We start from the raw sequence: 22,421 nt of genomic DNA on the forward strand, positions 1-22,421 counted from the left end.
TCTGATTCTTCCCTCTCTAGTACAGGGAATCTCGTCAACTGACACCAGCTAACTCAGCCCAGAATCCAGATGGAACCTAAAGACTTACTGTAAGCTAGCTAGAAACATAAAGGCAGACTGTAAAAGCTTCTTTAGGTATGTGAAAAGGAAACGATTAGCAAGGACGAATGTAGGTCCATTGCAGGTGAAGACAGGAGAGTTTGTGGTGGAGAATGAGGAAATGGCAGAGAGACTGAACAATTACTTTGTGTCTGTCTTCATGGAGGAAGACACCGAAAATCTCCCAGAAATACGAGGGAACAAAGAGACTTGTAAAAATGAGGAACTGAAAGTAATTAGCATCAATAAAGAGATAGTACTCAAAAAATTAATTAGATTGAAAGTTGATAAATCCCCTGGACTGGAAGAGCTACATCCCAGAGTACTGAAGGAGGTGGCTACAGAGATAGTGGATGCATTGGTGGTTATCTTTCAAAATTCTAGCGATTCTGGAAAGTAGCAAATGTAATCCGATGATTTAAGACGGGAGCAAGAGAGAAAACAGAGAACTACAGACCTGTTAGTTTGTTAGTAGTAGGGAAAATGTTAGAATCTATTATAAAGGATGAGCTTTCTTGACACTTGGAAAATAATATGATTGGGCAGAGTCAACATGGATTTGTGAAAGGGAAATCATGTTTGACAAAACTGTTGGAGTTTTTTGAGGATGTTACTTGCAGCATAGATAAAGGAGAACCAGTGGGTGTGGTGTAGAACAAAGAACAAAGAAAATTACAGCACAGGAACAGGCCCTTCGGCCCTCCAAGCCTGCGCCGATCCAGATCCTCTATCTAAACATGACGCCTATTTTATAAGAGTCTGTATCTCTTTACTTCCTGCCCATTCATGTATCTGTCTAGATACATCTTAAAAGACGCTATCGTGCCCGCGTCTACCACCTCCGCAGGTAACGCTTTCCAGGCACCCACCACTCTCTGCGTAAAGAACTTCCCACGCATATCCCCCCTAAACTTTTCCCCTTTCACTTTGAACTCGTGACCCCTAGTAATTGAATCCCCCACTCTGGGAAAAAGCTTCTTGCTATCCAACCTGTAGTTGGATTTTCAGAAGGCATTTCATAAGATCCCACACAGGCGTTTAGTAAACAAAATTAGAGCACATGGGATTGGGAAATAATATATTACAATGGATTGAGAATTGGTTAACAGACAGAAAGCAAAGAGTAGGAATAAATGGGCCATTTTCAGGATGGCAGGCTGTTACTCGTGGAGTACCACAAGGATCAGTGTTGGGCCACAGCTGTTCAGAATCTATATAAATGATTTGGATATGGGGACCAATTGTAATATTTCCAAATTTGCAGATGACACGAAACTAGGAGGGAATGTAAATTGTCAGGAGGATGCAAGGAGGCTTCAAGGGGATTTGGACAGGCTAAGTGAATGGGTAAGAACATGGCAGATGGAATACAATTTGAATAAGTGTGAGGTTATCCACTTTGGTAGAAAAACAGAAAGACAAGAGTATTTCTTAAATGGTGAGAGGTTGGGAAGTGTTGATGTCCAAATAGACCTGGATGTCCTTGTTCATGAGTCACTAAAAGCTAATATGCAGGTGCAGCAAGCAATTAAGAAGGCAAATGGTATGTTGGCCTTCATTGCAAGAGGATTTGAGTATAGAACTAAAGATGTCTTGCTGCAATTGTGTGGAGCCTTGATGAGACAGCACCTGGAGTATTGTGTAGTTTTGGTCTCCTTATCGAAGGAAGGATATATTTGCCGTAGAGGGAGTGCAATGGAGGTTCACCAGACTAATCCCTGGGATGGCAGGATTGTTCTATGAGGAGAGATTGAGGAAACTGGGCCTGGATTCTCGAGAGTTTGGAAGAATGAGAGGTGATCACATTGAAACTTACAAAATTCTTACAGGGTGTGACAGGGTAGATGTGGATGGGATGTTTCCTCTGGCTGGTGAGTCTAGAACAAGGTGACACAGTCTCAGAATAAGGGGCAGACCATTTAAGACTGAGATGAGGAGGAATTTCTTTACTCAGAGGGTGGTGAATCTGTGGAATTCTCTAACCCAGAGGCTGTGGAAGCTCAATCACTGAGCATGTTCAAGACAGAAATCTATAAATTTCTGAATACTAACGACATCAAGGGATATGAAGATAGTGGGGAACAATGGCATAGAGGTAGATGATCAGCCCTGATCTGTTTGAATGGCGGAGCAGTCTTGATGGACCGAATGGCCTACTCCTGCTCCTATTTCCTATGATCCTATGTCCCAGTAAGTAGGTAGAATATTCACTCATCAAGCCATCAGGGCCCAGCAGAATAAGTCTGCAAATTTCTCCATCATTGCTGGTGCTCTGTGTTTGAGCCCGATAGAAGAGATAGTTGAGATAACTATTGGCAATTGCACTGGGAGTTGAGAACTACACAGGGCACTGACGAACTGACTAGACATGCCTGCAATCAATACCTAGCAAAACTGGAATCAATGGGAATCAATTCTCCACTGGCTAGAGTCATACTTAGCACAAAGGAAGATGGTTGTGGTTGTTGGAGGTCAATCATCTCAGTCCTAGGACATAACTGCAGGAGTTCCTCAAGGTGGTGTCCTAGGCCCAGCCATCTTCAGCTGCTTCATCAATGACCTTCCCTCCATCATAAGGTCAGAGGTGGGGATGTTCGCTGATCACTGCACAATGTTCAGCACCATTTGTGACTCCTCAGATACCGAGGCAATCCGTGTCCGTGTAGCAGCAAGACCTGGACAACATTCAGGCTTGGGCTGTGGCAAGTTACATGTGTGCCAGGCAATGAACATCTCCAACAAGAGAGAATCCAACTATCTCCCCTTGAAATTCAATGGCATTGCCATCGCTGAATCCCCCACTACCAACATCCGGGGGGGTCATCATTGACCAGAAACTGAACTGGAGTAGCCATTTAAATACTGTGGCTACAAGAGCAGGTCAAAGGCTGGGATTTCTGCGGCGAGTAACTCACCTCCAGACTCCCCAAAGCCTGTCCACCATCTACAAGGCACAAGTCAGGAGTGTGATGGAATACTCTCCACTTGCCTGGATGGGTGCAGCTCCAACAACACTCAAGAAGCTCGACACCATCCAGGACAAAGCAGCCTGCTTGATTGGCACCCCATCCACCACCTTCAACATTCACTTCCTTCATCACTGATGCACAGTAGCAGCAGTGTGTACCATCTACAGGATGTATTGCAGCAACTCACCAAGGCTCCTTTGACAGCACCTGCCAAACCATTCGGCCTCTACCAACTAGAAGGACAAGGGCAGCAGATGCATGGGAACACCACCACCTGCAAGTTCCCGTCCAAGCCACACACCATCCTGACTTGGAACTATAATCGCCGTTCCTTCACTGTCACTGGGTCAAAATTCTGGAACTCCCTCCCTAACAGCACTGTGGGTGTACCTACCCCACATGGACTGCAGTGGTTCAAGAAGGCAGCTCACCACCACCTTCTCAAGGGCAACTGGGGATGGGCAATAAATGCTGGCCTGGCCAGCGACGCCCATATCCAGTGAAAGAATAAAAACTTTCACCTTGGAATTCCTGTTCTCAATTGTTTTGATGTAGTAAAATGTTCAGTGTTGAGTGACAGCTTGTCTCTGGGGGAGGAAACATTCGAGAGAGACCCTTCTCTCTAGGCTATCAGTGTCACAGCAGCGGTAGGGGTTACGACAATTGGGGAGTAAGGATAGAATGAGCAAGGGTTCCCGCTTGTGATCACCATACGGACATACGAATTAGGAGCAGGAGTCGGCCATTCGGCTCCTCAAGCCTGTTCTGCCATTCAACAAGATCATGGCTGATCTGATTGTATTCTCAACTCCACATTCCCAACTACCCCCAATAACATTTCACCCCCTTGCTCATCAAGAATCTATCTACCTCTGCCTTAAAAATATTCAAAGACTCTGCTTCCACTGCCTTTTGAGGAAGAGAGTTTCAAAGACTCACAACCCTCAGAGAAAAGAATTTCTCATCTCTTTCTTAAATGGGCGACCCTTTATTTTTAAACAGTGACCCCTAGTTCTAGATTCTCCCACACGGGGAAACATCCTTTCCACATCCACCCTGTCAAGACCCCTCAAAATCTTATATGGTTGAATCAAGTCACCTCTTACTCTTCCAAACTCCAGCGAATATAAGCCTAGCCTGTCCAACCTTTCCTCTGAAGACAACCCAACCATTCCAGGTATTAGTCCAGTAAACCTTCTCTGAACTGCTTCCAACGCATTTACATTCTTCCCTAAATAAGACCAATATTGTACACAGAACTCCAGATGTGGTCTCACCCAATGCCCTGTATAACTGAAGAAAAACCTCTCTACTTTTGTATTCAATTCCCCTCGCAATAAGTGATAACATTCTATTAGCTTTCCTAATTATGTGCTGTACCTGCATATTAACTTTTTGCAATTCATGCACTAGGCCACCCAGATCCCTCTGCATCTCGGCTCTGCAATCTCTCACCATTTAGATAATATGCTTCTTTTTTATTCTTGCTGCCAAAATGGACAATTCCACATTATACTCCATTTGCCAGATCTTTGCCCACTCACTTAACCTATTTATATCCCTCCTTATGTCCTCTTCACAACTTACTTTCCTACCTATTTTTGTGTCATCAGCAAATTTAGCAACCATACCTTCGGTCCCTTCATCCAAGTTATTTACATAAATTGAAGTCCCAGCACTGATCCCTGTGGCCAACCAGAAAATTTATACCTGCTGTTTCCGATTAGCTGGCCAATCTTCTATCCTTGCCAATATGTTACCTCCTAAACCATGAGCTTTTATTTTCCACAATAACCTTTGATGTGGCATCAAATGCCTTATGGAAATCCAGTGACCATGCCAGAATGACAGTCAGAGGGCAGCAGCGGGCTTGCTTGTGATGATTCCCACTATTAAGAACAAAGAACAGTACAGCACAGGAACAGGCCATTCGGCCCTCCAAGCCTGCGCCGATCTTGATGCCTGTCTAAATTAAAACCTTCTGCACTTCCGGGGACCGTATCCCTCTATTCCCATCCTATTCATGTATTTGTCAAGATGCCTCTTAAACGTCGCTATCGTACCTGCTTCCACCACCTCCCCCGGCAGCAGGTTCCAGGCACTCACCACCCTCTGTGTGAAGAACTTGCCTCGCACATCCCCTCTAAATTTTGCCCCTCTCACCTTAAACCTATGTCCCCTAGTAACTGACTCTTCCACCCTGGGAAAAAGCTTCTGACTATCCACTCTGTCCATGCCACTCATATTTGTAAACCTCTATCATGTCGCCCCTCCACCTCCGTCGTTCCAGTGAAAACAATCCGAGTTTATCCAGCCTCTCCTCATAGCCAATGCCCTCCAGATCAGGCAACATCTTGGTAAACCCTCTTCTGTACCCTCTCCAAAGCCTCCACATCCTTCTGGTAGTGTGGCGACCAGAATTGCACGCAATATTCCAAGTGTGGCCTAACTAAGGTTCTGTACAGCTGCAGCATGACTTGCCAATTTTTATACTCTATGCCCCGACCGATGAAGGCAAGCATGCCGTATGCCTTCTTGACTATCATATCCACATGTGTTGCCACTTTCAGTGACCTGTGGACCTGTACGCCCAGATCTCTCTGCCTGTCAATACTCCTAAGGGTTCTTCCATTTACTGTATATTTCCCACCTGCATTAGATCTTCCAAAATGCATTACCTCACATTTGTCCGAATTAAACTCCATCTGCCATTTCTCCACCCAAGTCTCCAACCGATCTATATCCTGCTGTATCCTCTGATAATCCTCATCACTATCCGCAACTCCACCAACCTTTGTGTCGTCCGCAAACTTACTAATCAGACCAGCAATATTTTCCTCCAAATCATTTAGTGTGCTAACTTTCCCCGTTTGGGCTAACACATTTAGAAGTCACTTGGCTAAGGTATGGGAGGACTACACTTGGATTGGGTGGGGGGGTCAACCAGTAGACAGGCTGGGGAGTTATCCCAGTACTTGGGGCGATAACCAGGAGACTGATTGAATTCTGTCGTTGGAAACTGCCAGAATATTCTGGAACATTTGATTTTGAGGCTGAGCCTCGCCCTGCACCATCTGAGAGCAATTATTAACCAGAATAATAATTAAACACAGATCAATGTGAAAGTGGGAGGACAGAGCACAGTAATCTTTCTGTAGTATTTTGTAGAAATGATCCCGACCTATCGCCTCGTTAACTTGGACTTTGAACTTAAACTCACCAACTACTGCTGGCAAAGGCAGCATATCCCCCACAGTGCCAACCTTCCACTGGTCTCTGCATGGCCCATTCCTGGAATTTCAGTCACTGGAAACAATTGCTCTCCTGGTACAAATTCAGGAAAATCCTCCAGCTCTCTCTGGTCACTCAGCATTCAGGCAAAACTCGGCCTCTGCTGGCTCAGAGGGATATCACAGTTAGGGCCAATGCAAAGACACAATACCAGCACCAAAATTTTTATTTAGACAATGAGTTGTTGTGATCTGGAATGCGCTGCCTGAAACGGCGGTGGAAGCAGATTCAGTAGTAACTTTCAAAAGGGAATTGGATAAATAGTTAAAAAGGAAAAACTTACAGGGCTATGGGGAAACAGCAGGGGACAGTGGGACTAATTTGATTATTCTTTCAAAGAACCGGCAGGAATATGATGGGCTGAATAGCCTCGGTGCTGTGCAATACTATTCGTGACACTAAACCCAGCGCCACAGTACCAATCAGCACTGAAAGCACTCCCTCTTTAAAAGCCGTCCATTTAACGATACATTTAAGGGAAGCTAGATAAATACATGAGGGAGAAAGCAATATAAGGTTAGATGAAGGGTGGAAGGAGGCTTGTATCTCGCATAAACATCAGCAGCTACCTGTTGTTCTGCACATTCCATGTAAGAGGAAGGCATCACTGAAACAGTGTTCTCTGCGTAAAAGAATATATGGGCATGGCGCTAATTTGAATCTGCCCTCTCTCCAAGGGCTGCATTTCTGAATCTGGAGGCATTTAAATGTAGCCGATGTTGAAGGAAGTGCCATCACCCATTGCAAACAATGGGTGACCAACTAATTGTCATTTTAGTAAACACTAACCTCACAGCTCCTGCCCCACTTTGAAAAAAAAATTTCCTCGTTTTAGTTTTTATTTCAGTATGTATATTGTGGATTATATCCAGCTAACACCCTCCCCGGCAGCACCCACCCCAACCCACAGAAAGTACAGGCAGACCAGAGAAAGAAGCTTTGCAGACTGAGCAGCAGCAGCTGTGAGCACAGACAGTGTCAATGATAGTGAAATATTAGTGAGGACAATTGGCGGCAAATACTGACAACAATGTGCAAACAGCAACTTCCTCTCCCCCTGACCCCGAATAATCCTCCAGCTGCCATCCCCTCCCTCCCAGGCTAATCCCCAAGCAACCCAATAGAGCAGGAATAGCAACCAGTGCCCTAGTCTAACGTACATCCCTAACCAGTGGAATAACCTGAGTCCACAAAGCTCCAACCTCTACATCCCTGTCATATAACAGGCAGAGAGATAACACAACTTTAAGCACTATGAGGTAAGGAGTGTGAGGACAGGTCTCACTCCCCAACCAACCCTCTCCAGAAATAGGCTGCTTCCACCTTTAAAGCCCCAAAACAAGAGGACAGATTAAAGCCTGGCTCGGGCATAAAATTAAAACCCAACCCGACCCCGACCAGGGCCCGAATCCTTCAATTTGTTTTCATGCCTGACCTGACAATATCAAACATGTTATTAGTACAGAAAAAAAATCGCGTCAAAACGTAGATTAAAAAGAAAACAACACAAAACAAAACCCAACCACAGCCAACCCGAGCCCAAATGCTGGACACAGAATACAGTCCCGACCCGAACCAGACACGTAGTTGGGTTTGGTCAGGTTCAGGTAGGGTAGCCAGGCTTTAGGATAGATGCTGCAACATTCACACACACCATGACTCAGTGCTGAGCTAGATCATTATCGCTACCATGTGTTACTGTTTCATCAGAGACTGCGAGTACCAGCAGTATATTGGCCTGAAATACAGGTTACTAAGAGAGGAAGGAGGGGCCGAATTAGGTCTCACTATAGTTTATGCAGTAACTATTGGATAAATATTTATATAGTGCCTTTAACATAGTAAAACTTCCAAAGGCCCTTCAAAGGAGCATTATCAAACAAAATTTGGCACAGAGACTCGTAAGGAAATATTAGGGCAGAACTCTAAAAGCTTGGTCAAAGAGGTAGATTTGTAGGAGCATCCTAAAGGAGAAGAGAGGCGGAGAGGTTTAGGGAGGGAATTCCAAAGTTTAGGGCCTTGGCAGCTGAAGGCACGGTCACCAATGGTGGAGCAATCGCAGGGATCTGAGGGTTGTAGGGCTGGAGATAATCTCATGTTGTAGCATTATGGTACAATCACTTCCACTATATAGCCAGACTACAGGATAGTACAGATTTCATGTACAGTACGACAGCACAGGGTGCAGCCTATGACTCACCTTAATGTCAGTCTCTGGCCTCAAGCTGGCTGATATCAAGGTACGTGCCGAACCAATGCCGGTCTGCCAGCAGTACAGAGGGATGTTAAAGATTCCACAACACTATTGCAATGAAGAGCAGAGGAGCTCTCCCCAGCATCTTGGCCAATATTCCCCTTTCAACCAGCATCACCAAAAACAGAAAATGCTGCATATAATCAGCGGGTCAGGCAGCATTTGTGTTGAGAGAAACGGAGTTAACATTTCAGGTCAATGACCTTTTAGCAAAACCAGAATCTGATGAAAGGTTGACCTGAAACATTAACTGTCTTTCTCTGTCCATAGATGCTGCCTGACCTGAATATTTCCAGCATTTTCTTTTATTTCAGATTTCCAACATTCATGGTAATTTCCTTTTCACTAAAAGGTCACTAAAAAAGATTAACTGGTCAAAAATCTCATTGCTGTTTGTGGGATCTTGCTGTGTACAAATTAGCTGCCATATTCTCTACAGAAAATTGACTGCACTGCCAGGTAATTCATCACATGAAGCATTCTGAGAAATTTGGGAGGGACGATTAAGGTGCGATATAAAGGCAACTCTGTCAATCTGTCATCTATTCCTTTCCCCAGGATCGAAAGCACAGAGTTCCAGCTTTAACACTTTCACTTCATTTAATCTTCCCTTCACATTAACACACTGGTGGACATTTCTGATCTATTAATATCTCCCACAGCAAGGCAGGGGTGGGATAGAGAGAGCACAGAGCAGGACAGACACCACTCAACCTTGACTGGTCAGTTGGAGTCCAGACAGCCCCAGGCGGTTGGTGTCAAGCTTGCTCCAGCCGCTGAATGCCCCAGACAGCTGGAAGACAGCCTGTCCTACCCCTCTGCTCAACCCTTTTTGACATAATTAAACTTGAGGAAATTAAAACATATTTGGAGTGCTGCTCGTTGACCACAAACTCCAATCCCCCTCCCTCACTCTGAGCAAAAGCCCATTCCCCCTCCCTCACTGACCACAAACCCCAATCCCCCTCCCTCACTCTGAGCAAAAGCCCATTCCCCCTCCCTCACTGACCACAAACCCCAATCCCCCTCCCTCACTCTGAGCAAAAGCCCATTCCCCCTCCCTCACTGACCACAAACCCCAATCCCCCTCCCTCACTCTGAGCAAAAGTCCATTCCCTCTCCCCAGTCTCTGACCACAAACCCCATTCCTTCAACTCCCACCTAATATCATTCCACTTCCTCCTTCAATGATACAAGCAGCATTCAGTCTGTGTTCCACTTTCAAATCAACTTCTTCAGCAAAATCAGACGTATGTGTTTATACAGCAAGCCCGGAACAAATGCAAAGGGCGAGCAACAGAAGAACTTCCACTTCATTCCCCAACAAAGTTCCAGGCAGAATCTTTCCCCTGGCAGGCGGTCCAGAGTCCCAGCAGATGGTTGTCTACCAGCTGTACCCAGCAGGGGGAGCCTTGTCATCTTTATTGCTCTCCAGGGAGAACGGCGGGATGCGGATGTCAAGCTGAGATCCTTCCAGTCTCTCGAAGCGGAACGTTCCCCTGCAGAAAAGGAGATGAAAGTAAGTCAAGGTAAGTGATGTGACCCTTACGGGCTCAGAGGCTTCTCTAGTGAACTGCCAGCAGCCCCAGCCCAGATAAACTAACAGAGACTTGAGAATCAAAACTGACCCGTGTGTCTGTGCTCTCTACAGGATTTTACAACTGAGGCATGGCATCTTGTCCCCACTCGCCAGCTTCTTTTACCCAGAGTGGTGGCCTGTGATACAACTCTTGCTGTAGGTGGGAGGGCATGTTATGATGAGGACATAAGGAATCTGCAAGGGGATATAGATAGGTTGAGTGAGTGGGCAAAAACTTGGCAGATGGAGTTTAATGTAGGAAAGTGAGAGGTCATGCACTTTGGTAGGAAGAATCAAAAGGCAGATTATTATTTAAATGGAGAGTGACTTCAAAAAAGTGCAGCACAGAGGGATCTGGGTGTTCTTGTGCATGAAACACAAAAAGTTAGCATGCAGGTGCAGCAAGTAATTAAGACAAATGGAATTATGGCCTTTATTGCTAGGGGGTTAGAGTTTAAAAATAGGGAAGTCTTGTTACAACTGTACAGGGTGTTGGTGAGGCCGCACCTGGAGAACTGCGTACAGTTTTGGTCCCCGTATTTAAGAAAGGATATATTGGCATTGGAGGCAGTTCAAAAGAGATTCACTAGGCTGATTCCTGGGATGAAGCGGTTGACTTATCAAGAATGGCTAAACAGGTTAGGCCTTTATTCATTAGAGTTTAGCAGAATGAGGGGTGATCTTATTGAAACGTACAAGATTCTGAGGGGCTTGACAGGGTAGATGTTGAGAAGATGTTTCCATTAGAGGGGGAATCTCGAACTAGGGGACATAGTTACATAGAAACAGAAAATAGCAGTAGGCCATTCGGCCCTTCAAGCCTGCTCCGCCATTCAATACGATTATGGCTGATCATCCAAACTCTGTAACCTGTTCCTGCTTTCTCCCCGTATCCCTTGATCCCTTTAGCCCTAAGAACTATATCTAACTCTTTCCTGAATAAATTTAATGATTTGGCCTCAACTGCTTTCCGTGGTAGAGAATTCCACAGGTTCACCACACTCTGGGTGAAGAAATTTCTCATCTCAGTCCTAACTGGCTTACCCCTTATCCTTAGACTGTAACCCCTGGCCCTGGACTCCCCCACCATCAGGAACATCCTTCCTGCATCTGGTCTGTCAAGTCCTGTTACAATTTTGTAGGTTTCTATGAGATCCCCTCTCATTCTTCTAAACTCTAGCGAATACAAGCCTAATCTACCCAATCTCTCTTCATATGTCAGTCCTGCCATCCCAGGAATCAGTCTGGTGAACCTTCGTTGCACTCCCTCCATAGTAAGAACATCCTTCCTCAGATATGGAGACCAAAACAGCACACAATATTCCAGGTGTGGTGTCATCAAGGTTTGTATAATTGCAGCAAGACATCCTTGCTCTTGTACTCGAATCCTCTCGCTATGAAGGCCAATATACCATTTGCCTTAACTGCCTGCTGCACCTGCATGCTTACTTTCAGCGACAGGTGCACAAGGACACCCAGGTCTCACTGCACCTCCCCCTTTCCCAATCTATCGCTGTTCAGATAATCTGCCTTTCTGTTTTTGCCACCAAAGTGGATAACCTCATTTATCCACATTATACTGCATCTGCCATGTATTTGCCCACTCACTTAACCTGTCTAAATCACACTGGAGCTTCTCTGCATTCTACTCACAGCTCACACTCCCACCCAGCTTTGTGTCATCTGCAAACTTGGATATATTACATTTAAATCCCTCATCTATATCATTAATATATATTGTGAATAGCTGGGGTCCTAGCACTGATGAGTTGAGGTCTGGGGCAGATCAGCCATGATCATATTGAATGGCAGGGCAGGCTTGAGGGGCTGAATGGCCTACTCCTGCTCCTATTTCTTACACATTCAATAACTAATCAAAATAGAAAATGCTGGAAATACTCAGATCAGGTAGAATCTTTGGTAGGCACACTCCTGCACAACCCCCCCCCCCCCTCCGAACCTATCACAGACCTTTCCTTTTGTTCTCTACCTCCTCTCCCCATCCCACCCCCACTTTCCCTGCCTCTGCACTACAGCATGGCTACCTGACCCGAACCCGATGGGACCCAACAACATTCTCAGGCTTGGGTCGAGTCGCTCTTCTGGGTCCGGCAATCGGTCTTGGGCCGGGTCAGACACACTCGATCAGCACCTCTGATGCGTCACTCCAATCTTAATGTACATTTAAACAACCTTTCAAGTCCAGTTACAGTTTTTGTTGCTTATCTGCACAAGCTTAAAAAGTGAAAAACGGAAGCTAGGTTCACAGAACATGCTGGTGGTCAGGTTGGGTCAGGTGCAGGAAAAAAAATGAAAAGACTCGGGCCGGGTCAGGCTCGGGTAGCATTTCATTTGCAGACCCGAGCCAGCCTTTACTCTGCACTTGTTTAAAACCTGTTACTTCACTAATTTTTTTGAAGTTCTGCAAAAGGTAAATGGGGTAGAAGAGCTGGCAAGCGGTGACATGACTGCATGCTTGCGTCTGTTTCTCTCTCCACAGATGCTGCTTGCATTGCTAAGTATTTCTAGCATTTACTGTTTTTAATTTCCGATTTCTAACATCTCCAGCATTATATTTCTGTTTCAGTTCAATTACTGTGCAATGGTAATACTGTAAAACTGTAACCCAACTATTCTGTTTGGGGGATACAATAGGATTCGTGTTGCAGGTCCTGTTGACTATTTACACAGGCTGTGCCCTGCCTCCCTGCGCCAGGGCCCCTCACTCGCCCGCTGTGCCCTGCGCCGGGGCCCCTCACTCGCCCGCTGTGCCCTGCCTCCCTGCGCCGGGGCCACTCACTCGCCCGCTGTGCCCTGCCTCCCTGCGCCAGGGCCCCTCACTCGCCCGCTGTATCCTGCCTCCCTGCGCCGGGGCCCTTCACTCACCCGCTGTGCCCTGCCTCCCTACATCAGGATCCCTCACATCTGCTGTGCCCTGCTTCCCTGCGTCAGGGCCCTCCACCCACTGTGCCCTGCCTCCTTGCATCAGGGTCCCTCACCCACTGTGCCTGCCTCCTTGCACCAGGGTCCCTCACCCACTGTGCCCTGCCTCCCTGCACCAGGGCCCCTCACTCACCCGCTGTGCCCTGCCTCCCTGCGCAAGGGCCCCTCACTCACCCGCTGTGCCCTGCCTCCCTGCGCAAGGGCCCCTCACTCACCCGCTGTGCCCTGCCTCACTGCGCCAGGGTCCCTCACACACTGTGCCCTGCCTCCCTGCACCAGGGCCCCTCACTCACCCGCTGTGCCCTGCCTCCCTGCACCAGGGCCCCTCACTCACCCGCTGTGCCCTGCCTCACTGCGCCAGGGTCCCTCACACACCCGCTGTGCCCTGCCTCACTGCGCCAGGGTCCCTCACACACCCGCTGTGCCCTGCCTCCCTGCGCCGGGGCCCCTCACTCACCCGCTGTGCCCTGCCTCCCTGCGCAAGGGCCCCTCACACACCGTGCCCTGCCCCCCACTGCTCGGGCTCTCTGCAGGGGACAGGGGGATTAGATTCTGGCTAACACATACAAAAAAATATACAGAAATAAAAATAAGGGAAACATTATCTGACCAAAAATCTTTATTTAAACCGGTCATTGAATATCAACAGCAGCTTGACACCTCCTGGGTATAGGCGCAACAGATATCAAAACCTATACACACACACAGAGGAACCAGCAATACCAGCAGGGAACAATTAATGTACAGCTACTGGGATAGCCCATCCCACAGACACCTTCCTAATACAGGCTCAGAATGCTGAGTACAACATTTAAAATATCTAAACCAAGTGGCTACTGTTCAGGTGCGAGTCCAGACAGTGGCTGCAGGTAGGATATTCAACTCTTTACATCACCACAGTCATCAATCCTGTCCACAGCCAATGCTCACACACACACACACAGGGGGTCACTGCAGAATGCATTCTCCTCTCCCTAACCCAGGAGCACTGAGCTGTAGGGCTCCTACTGCACAGCTCTGATCAGTACCATACCACATGGTGCATTTACTGCACATTACTGGTGTGTTACGCAGCACAATTAGGGATGACCAGCTTTGCTAGTCATAATATTGAAAGCAGATTTCCTTGCCTGGGCCTGGTCAGTGTCATGTGCCCCAAACTGTCCTGAGTTACACTCAACTGCTCAGACCCAGTCCTGGCACTGAGATTATTTACCACAAGTACACTCACTCGAATGTGGCCGCACAAGCTCAAGTGATAACTTTAAGCAAATCTCTCCCACGTCTGCTATCCCAAAAGACCAGTACTTATACCCAGTGTTATAAAACTCAAAATGCCATCTCCAGTAATAGAGCAAGGTTGAAGGACAGTATCTAGAACTGTAGTACTGGCCACGTTTGTCACAGATGCCACACTGTTAAACATTACTGAACTCCCAGTAACAAGGTTACACCTATCCTCAGGCCCTCAAGAGCAGTCACAGTTCTGTATACTTCACGCAGGCATTGATGAACTTTATTACAACTATCGCAAGGAGAGGGAAAGTACATTGCACTGCTCCCAACGGGATCAAGAGTTTGCATGTAGAATCCAGTGACTGTAGGAACACAATTAGTGACTCAGTGAAATATAGTCTCTTTTCAGGAGGTTCTAACACTGAGGTACAGTCAGTATCGCATGTCAACGGCACAGTGAAGCCAGAAACTTGGAGCAGGGTAAGAGCACAATCAAATTAATCTACAGGGCTCCAGTTGGTGCTATGTCAGCTAAGAACAGTTTTGTAATGAAAATAGATTAAAATGCGACCTCATTTCAGATATAAACCCCCACAATGGAACCCTACATTATGAGTGTTTAAAGGTAGAACTAGTGATCATGTATTCCTGCGTGTGGGAAGGTGATGTGCCTCAGTGCTATTCAACACCACCACTGCCCCTCGACGATGGAACTGCTGCTGCTCTGGTGTAAGGCCGGATCCTGCGGGCAGGCTGTGTTTATTTATTCGATCAAGCGCTAGAGGCAAATATTCAGACCAGGGAAGCGAAGGGCCCGTCGTCCTCAGTACTGCTCTCGAGAGAAAAGGACGGAATGGAAACGTCGAAGGTGCTGGTATCTGCCCTTTGGAAAGTGTACGAGCCCCTGCAGAAGGTGGAAACAGCAATAAGCAGCAGCAATACCGTCCACTCCAATTCAGCGCAGTCCCAGAACACCACATAAAGCATCTATCACCTTGGGCCTCAACACCAACCTACCCAAACAATATATAACACTGCATCTCTATTTCCCCACACTCCACATTTATCCTTTTACCCCCTCTGACCCCCACACCCAGCAGCAGTGGCCTGATCCTGCTACTCCTATCCCAAACAGGAGTAGAAGTCAGGGATGTGGATTGTAATACACCCACCTCCCTGGCTGAGATGAGCATGACAAGGCTTCGGAAAGAGTGCAGCACAGATTTACCAGAATGGCACAAGGGATGGGGGACTTCAATTATGTGGAAAGACTGCAGAAGCTGGAATTGTTCTCCGCAGAGCAGAGAAGGTTAAGGGGAGATTTGATAGATGTATTTAAAATTGAGGAATTTTGTTAGAGTAAATAAGGAGAAACAAATTCCAGTGGCAGGAGGTTCAGTAACCAGAGGACACAGATTTAAGATGATTGGCTAAAGAACCAGAGGGGGAGATGAGGCAATTTATTTTACACAGTGAGTTGTTCTGATCTAGAATGCGCTGCCTGAAAGGGCGGTGGAAGTAGATTCAATAATAACTTTCAAAAAGGCATTGAATAAATACTTGAAAAGGAAATATTTGCAGGGTTGTGAGGAAAGAGAAGGGGAAGTAGGGATTAAGGGCCTAAAACAGCTCTTCCAAAGGGCACAGGCACGATCTGTCGACTGGTCTCCTTTTGTGGTGTAAGGTAGAGTTCGGATCTAAGCATGTATACGTGCAAGTTTGCGCGTGGGGGCTCTGTACACTACCGTGTCAATGCCAAGCTACACACAAACTTCTGGTCTGTGCTGAAAATTGTCCAGCAGAAATCTGATTGGCTGAGAGCCACACAGCCCCCTGGCACTCACTGGGTACCAAGAGAGAGCCCACGTAATACTGAACAATCCCTGGACAAAGCAAGGCTCCCACAAATAGAACAGATACCGGATTGCAAGTCTACAGGCTTGAGGGAGAGTGACTAAATTGAAGTCGACCATATTGTACAGACGGTTTAGGTGAACAACTGATTAATTTGGTGGTGTTGGTAGAGACAGCAATGTTGGCCAGGACATCGGGAGAACTCCTGCTGCTCTTCAAAGTGTAACAAGGAATCTTTAGCATCCACATGAACAGGCCATTGGGGTTTGATCCAACATCTTATAAAAAGCATGACACCTCTGGCCATACAGCACTCCCTTAGCACTGAAGTAGCAGCCAAGATTAGCTCAAGTCCTGAAGTGTGGCACAAATCCACAACCTTTGGATTCAGAAAGAATGCTCCCACTGAGCAGTGTAACAAACTGACACACTGCCCGCTGTACATTTGAATGGTTTGCTGGATTCACCAGGGAAAGCATGGCCGGCCGTCATTGGGTTAGTTAACATACTAATGTCAATGCACTGCAGACAGCAATCTTACACTTTCCTGTCTGATACTTTTAACTCATCCACTCAGATTTCTGTCAACACCAGACCTGTACCCCCTCGTTGAAAATGTTTTCTCTCGTCAAAAACCCAAGTTTGGCAGGGCACAACAGTACTGCTGTTTATTTGTCAAAGTTCAAATGGTTCATAAAGCAAACATTTTACACACACACACACACACACAGTTACAACGCACTGAATTCCCAGGGATAACACCATACTCTATGCACTAGCGTGTAGTATGAAGTGTCTATAAAGCAGGGAGCAGTATGCACTGATCTCTGGGTCATATTTAACAGAATGCTGTGCTTGATGGCAGACAGCTTCTGTATCAGATTTGGCTGGACCTCCTCTACCAAAACTACCCACTACACCAGGATCACCACGGACAACAAAGATAAACCCAGCTTCTGTTCTCTACTACCATCTGCTTCCAACAAGTGCAAAGAAATCATGAGCTCCTTTGTCACTAAGGCAAAGCCCAGCCAGATGCTTCTCTTCACCCAGCAAACCAACCCTGCTCTCAGTTTCTCCCCCCACAATTCCCGTTTCTCCCCCAGCTCTCAAGGCCAGTTATAATATAGGGTGCCAGGTTTGAGGCTGGTTACAGAGCTGCGCTGGTCAACATCCAAGGACTCAATACTCAGTGTGCTGATCAACTGAAGCAGGTGGGGAATAAATGGACCTTGGTGCACAGATATAACTCACGCCCATTCTAAAGTCAGACATTTTACACTTATATAATATTTTGATTTTATATTATCCTTGGATAAACAGCCAAATTTACAACAATTTGGGAAACAAGTGGCATCCTGGCCGAGGAGCTGTGAGAAATAAAACTCAGGCTACAGCACCAGCACTGGCACAACAGAGTAATTACAACATGGGTTTACACAGGCAGTTCCATTATAAATGCGCGCACAGGAATTTATAATGGAAAGCTGACATAAAAGGTGACCAAAAATGCATAGGGTCATAGAGTTATACAGCACAGAAACAGGCCCTTTGGTTCATCGTGTCTGTGCCGGCCATCAAGCACCTAACTATTCTAATCCCATTTTCCTGCACTTGGCCAGTAGCCTTTTATGCTATGGCGTTTCAAATGCTCATCTAAATACTTCTTAAATGTTGTGAGGGTTCCTGCCTCTACCACCCCTTCAGGCAGTGCGTTCCAGATTGCAACCACCCTCTGGGTAAAAAATGTTTTCCTCAAATCCCCTCTAAACCTCCTGCCCCTTACCTTAAATCTATGCCCACTGGTTATTGACCGCTCCGCGAAGGCAAAAAGTTTCTTCCTATCTAACCTATCAATGCCCCTCATAATTTTGTATACCTCAATCGTGTCCCCTCTCAGCCTTCTCTGATCTAAGGAAAACAACCCTAGCCTTTTCAGTTTCTCTTCATAACTGAAATGCTCCAGCCCAGGCAACATCCTGGTGAATCTCCTCTGCACCCTCTCCAGTGCAATCACATCCTTCCTATAGTGTGGTGCCCAGAACTGTACACAGTACTCCAGCTGTGGCCTAACTAGCGTTTTATACAGCTCCATCATAACCTCCCTGCTCTTATATTCTATGCCTCAGTTAATAAAGGCAAGTATCCCAAATGCCTTCCTAACCACCTTATCTACCTTTGCTGCTGCCTTCAGTGATCTATGGACAAGTACACCAAGGTCCCTCTGACTTTCTGTACTTCCTAGGATCCTACCATCCATTGTATATTCCCTTGCTATTACCAGAAATACCAGGGTGATTTGGACAAGTTAAGTGAGTGGGCAAGTGCATGGCAGATGCAGTATAATGTGGATAAATGTGAGGTTATCCACTTTGGTAGCAAAAACAGGAAGGCAGATTATCTGAACGGCTATAAACTGAGAGAGGGGAATATGCAGCGAGACCTGGTGTTCTCGTACACCAGTCGCTGAAGGTAAGCATGCAGGTGCAACAGGCGGTAAAAAAAGGCAAAAGGTATGTTGGCCTTCATAGCGAGAGGATTCAAGTACAAGAGCAGGGATGTCTTACTGCAATTATACAGGGCCTTGGTGAGGCCACACCTGGAATATTGTGTGCAGTTTTGGTCTCCTTATCTGAGGAAGGATGTTCTTGCCATGAAGGAAGTGCAGCGAAGGATTACCAGACTGATTCCTGGGATGGTGGGACTGATGTATGAGGAGAGATCGAGTCAGTTAGGATTATATTCGCTGGAGTTCAGAAGAGTGAGGGGGGATCTCATAGAAACCTATAAAATTCTAACAGGACTTGACAGGGTAGATGCAGGTAGGACGTTCCCGATGGTGGGGGAGTCCAGAACCAGGGGTCGTAGTCTAAGGATACGGGGTAAACCTTTCAGGACTGAGATGAGGAGAAATTTCTTCACCCAGAGAGTGGTGAGCCTGTGGAATTCGCTACCACAGAAAGCAGTTGAGGCCAAAACATTGAATGTTTTCAAGAAGGAGTTAGATATAGCTCTTGGGTTTAAAGGGATCAAAGGATATGGGGGGGAAAGGCAGGAACAGGTTACTGAGTTGGATGATCAGCCATGATCATAATGAATGGCGGAGCAGATGCGAAGGGCTGAATGGCCTACTCCTGCTCCTATTTTCTGTGTTTCTATGTTGCCTTGTTAGTCCTCCCAAAATGCATCACCTCACACTTCTCAGGATTAAATTCCATTTGCTACAGCTCCACCAATCTTATCAGCCCATCTATATCATCCTGTAATCGAAGGCTTTCCACCTCACTATTTACGACACCACCAATTTTCCTGTCATCTGCGAACTTACTGATCATACTTCCTCTATTCGCGTCTAAATCATTAATGTACACTACAAACATCAAGGGTCCCTGCACCGATCCCTGTGGTACACCACTGGTCACAAGCTTCCACTTGCAAAAACAACCTTCGACCATCACCCTCTGCCTCTTGCCACTAAGCCAATTTTGGATCCAATTTGTCAAATTGCACTGGATCCCATGGGCTCTTACCTTCTTAACCAATCTCCCATGCGGGACCTTATCAAAAGCCTTACTGAAGTCCATGTAGACTACATCAACTGCTTTACCCTCATCTACACATCTAGTCACCACCTCGAAAAATTCAAACAAGTTAGTTAGACACGATCTCCCCCTGACAAAGCCGTGCTGACTATCCCGGATTCATCCCTGCCTCTCCAAGTGGAGATTAATCCTGTCCCTCAGAATTTTTTCCAATAGTTTCCCAACCACTGATGTTAGACTCACCAGCCTGTAATTACCTGGTTTATCCTGGCTACCCTTCTTGATTAATGGTACCACATTTGCTGTCCTCCAGTCCTCTGGCACCTCTCCTGTGGCCAGAGAGGATTTGAAAATTTGTGTCAGAGCCCCTGCTATCTCCTCCCTTGCATCATATAACAGCCTGGGATACATCTCATCTGGTCCTGGGGATTTATCCACTTTTAAGCCCACTAAGACAGCTAATACTTCCTCCCTTGCAATGCTAATTCGTTCAAGTATATCACAATCTCCCTCCCTGATCTCTACACCTACATTGTCCTTCTCCATAGGGAACACAGATGAAAAGTAAGCATTTTAAATCTCACCTATGTCCTCCGGCTCCACACACAGATTGCCACTTTGGTGCCTAATGGGCCCTACTCTTTCCCTGGTTATCCTCTTGCCTTTAATATACTTATAAAATGCCTTGGGATTTTCCTTTACCTTGCCCGCCAGTGTTTTTTCGTGTCCACTCTTCGCTATCCTAATTACTTTTTTTTTTAAGTACCCCCCTACACTTTCTATACTCCTCCAGTGCCTCTGCTGTTTTCAGCGCTTTGGATCTGCCTATAGCCTCCTTTTTTTTAACCTCATCCAATCTTCTATATCCTTTGACATCCAGGGTTCCCTGGACTTGTTGGCCCTATAACTTGCAGTAACCGTTTGGTAGACAAGATTTTAAAATTAGATTCTAAACAAAGCTCTCTTCTTGGCCTGCATGTACTATAACTCCAAGCTCAGCTTTATTTTATTTCAAAGCAACACTCCACTGCAGGTCCCTGTCCTTCCTGCTTACATCTAACTGAGGTAGCCTGATTATTGCTAAATTTGACTCACTGCTGTGCCATGGATTGCAGTCCACTCGCCTGAGAAAACCGAACCTACTCCCCCAAAAGTCCCTCTCCACTTCCATCCTTCTTATCTCTATAGCATGTGACTGCAGCAGCTACCTCTTGCTCAGGTTAAGGAAGTGAACGGGCCAGGCAAGAACCCATTGGAGAGTCTTCAATCTTGCTTTCGAGGGAGAATGGCGGAATACGAACATCGAGGAGACTCCGATTGGCTCTCTCAAAGCGATAGGAACCCCTGTGGAATGCAGAGACAAAGTCAGCCTCTGGAAATGGCTCCTGACTACGTACAGCTGATCAGCAACAGAAAGGAGAGTGGAAGGAGGGGGAGGGGGGAGTGGAAGGAGGGGGAGGGGGAGTGGAAGGAGGGGGGAGGGGGGAGTGGAAGGAGGGGGGAGGGGGGAGTGGAAGGAGGGGGAGGGGGGAGTGGAAGGAGGGGGGAGGGGGGAGTGGAAGGAGGGGGGAGGGGGGAGTGGAAGGAGGGGGGAGGGGGGAGTGGAAGGAGGGGGAGGGGGGAGTGGAAGGAGGGGGGAGGGGGAGTGGAAGGAGGGGGGAGGGGGGAGTGGAAGGAGGGGGGAGGGGGGAGTGGAAGGAGGGGGGAGGGGGGAGTGGAAGGAGGGGGGAGGGGGGAGTGGAAGGAGGGGGGAGGGGGGAGTGGAAGGAGGGGGGAGGGGGAGTGGAAGGAGGGGGGAGGGGGGAGTGGAAGGAGGGGGGAGGGGGGAGTGGAAGGAGGGGGGAGGGGGGAGTGGAAGGAGGGGGAGGGGGGAGTGGAAGGAGGGGGGAGGGGGGAGTGGAAGGAGGGGGGAGGGGGGAGTGGAAGGAGGGGGGAGGGGGGAGTGGAAGGAGGGGGGAGGGGGGAGTGGAAGGAGGGGGGAGGGGGGAGTGGAAGGAGGGGGGAGGGGGGAGTGGAAGGAGGGGGAGGGGGAGTGGAAGGAGGGGGAGGGAAGGAGGGGGGAGTGGAAGGAGGGGGGAGGGGGGAGTGGAAGGAGGGGGAGGGGGGAGTGGAAGGAGGGGGGAGGGGGAGTGGAAGGAGGGGGAGGGGGGAGTGGAAGGAGGGGGGAGGGGGGAGTGGAAGGAGGGGGGAGGGGGGAGTGGAAGGAGGGGGGAGGGGGAGTGGAAGGAGGGGGAGGGGGGAGTGGAAGGAGGGGGAGTGGAAGGAGGGGGGAGTGGAAGGAGGGGGGAGTGGAAGGAGGGGGGAGTGGAAGGAGGGGGGGGGGGGGGAGTGAAGGAGGGGGGAGGGGGGAGTGGAAGGAGGGGGGAGGGGGGAGTGGAAGGAGGGGGGAGGGGGGAGTGGAAGGAGGGGGGAGGGGGGAGTGGAAGGAGGGGGGAGGGGGGAGTGGAAGGAGGGGGAGGGGGGAGTGGAAGGAGGGGGGAGGGGGAGTGGAAGGAGGGGGGAGGGGGTTGGAGGAGGGGGAAGGGGGAGTGGAGGAGGAGGGGGAGGGGAGTGGAAGGAGGGGGGAAGGGGGAGTGGAAGGAGGGGGAAGGGAGGGGAGTGGAGGAGGGGGGAGGGGAGGGGGAGTGGAAGGAGGGGGGAAGGGGGAGGGGGAG

At 47.9% G+C, this 22,421-nt stretch overlaps 1 protein-coding gene across 4 annotated transcripts in view; it reads right to left on the minus strand.

The window, feature by feature from the left end:
* Window positions 1-9,857: 9,857 nt before the first annotated feature.
* Window positions 9,858-22,421, minus strand: part of poldip2 (polymerase (DNA-directed), delta interacting protein 2) — a 94,717-nt gene continuing 82,153 nt past the window's right edge. Inside the window, exons 11-12 of one of the 4 annotated variants that reach the window (XM_068010825.1) lie at window positions 20,976-21,111; window positions 10,025-10,112 (exon numbers count right to left, since the gene is read on the minus strand). In XM_068010825.1, the coding sequence (XP_067866926.1) occupies window positions 20,988-21,111 (124 nt within the window). In that variant the 3' untranslated portion in view covers window positions 10,025-10,112; window positions 20,976-20,987. Of the gene's footprint in view, window positions 10,113-13,736; window positions 15,276-20,975; window positions 21,112-22,421 lie in introns of those variants that run through there. The other 3 variants (XM_068010824.1, XM_068010826.1, XM_068010827.1) reach the window with 3 other exon arrangements.

Source organism: Heterodontus francisci, chromosome 30, assembly GCF_036365525.1.
Source record: "Heterodontus francisci isolate sHetFra1 chromosome 30, sHetFra1.hap1, whole genome shotgun sequence".
Classification (NCBI taxonomy): Eukaryota; Metazoa; Chordata; class Chondrichthyes; order Heterodontiformes; family Heterodontidae; genus Heterodontus; species Heterodontus francisci.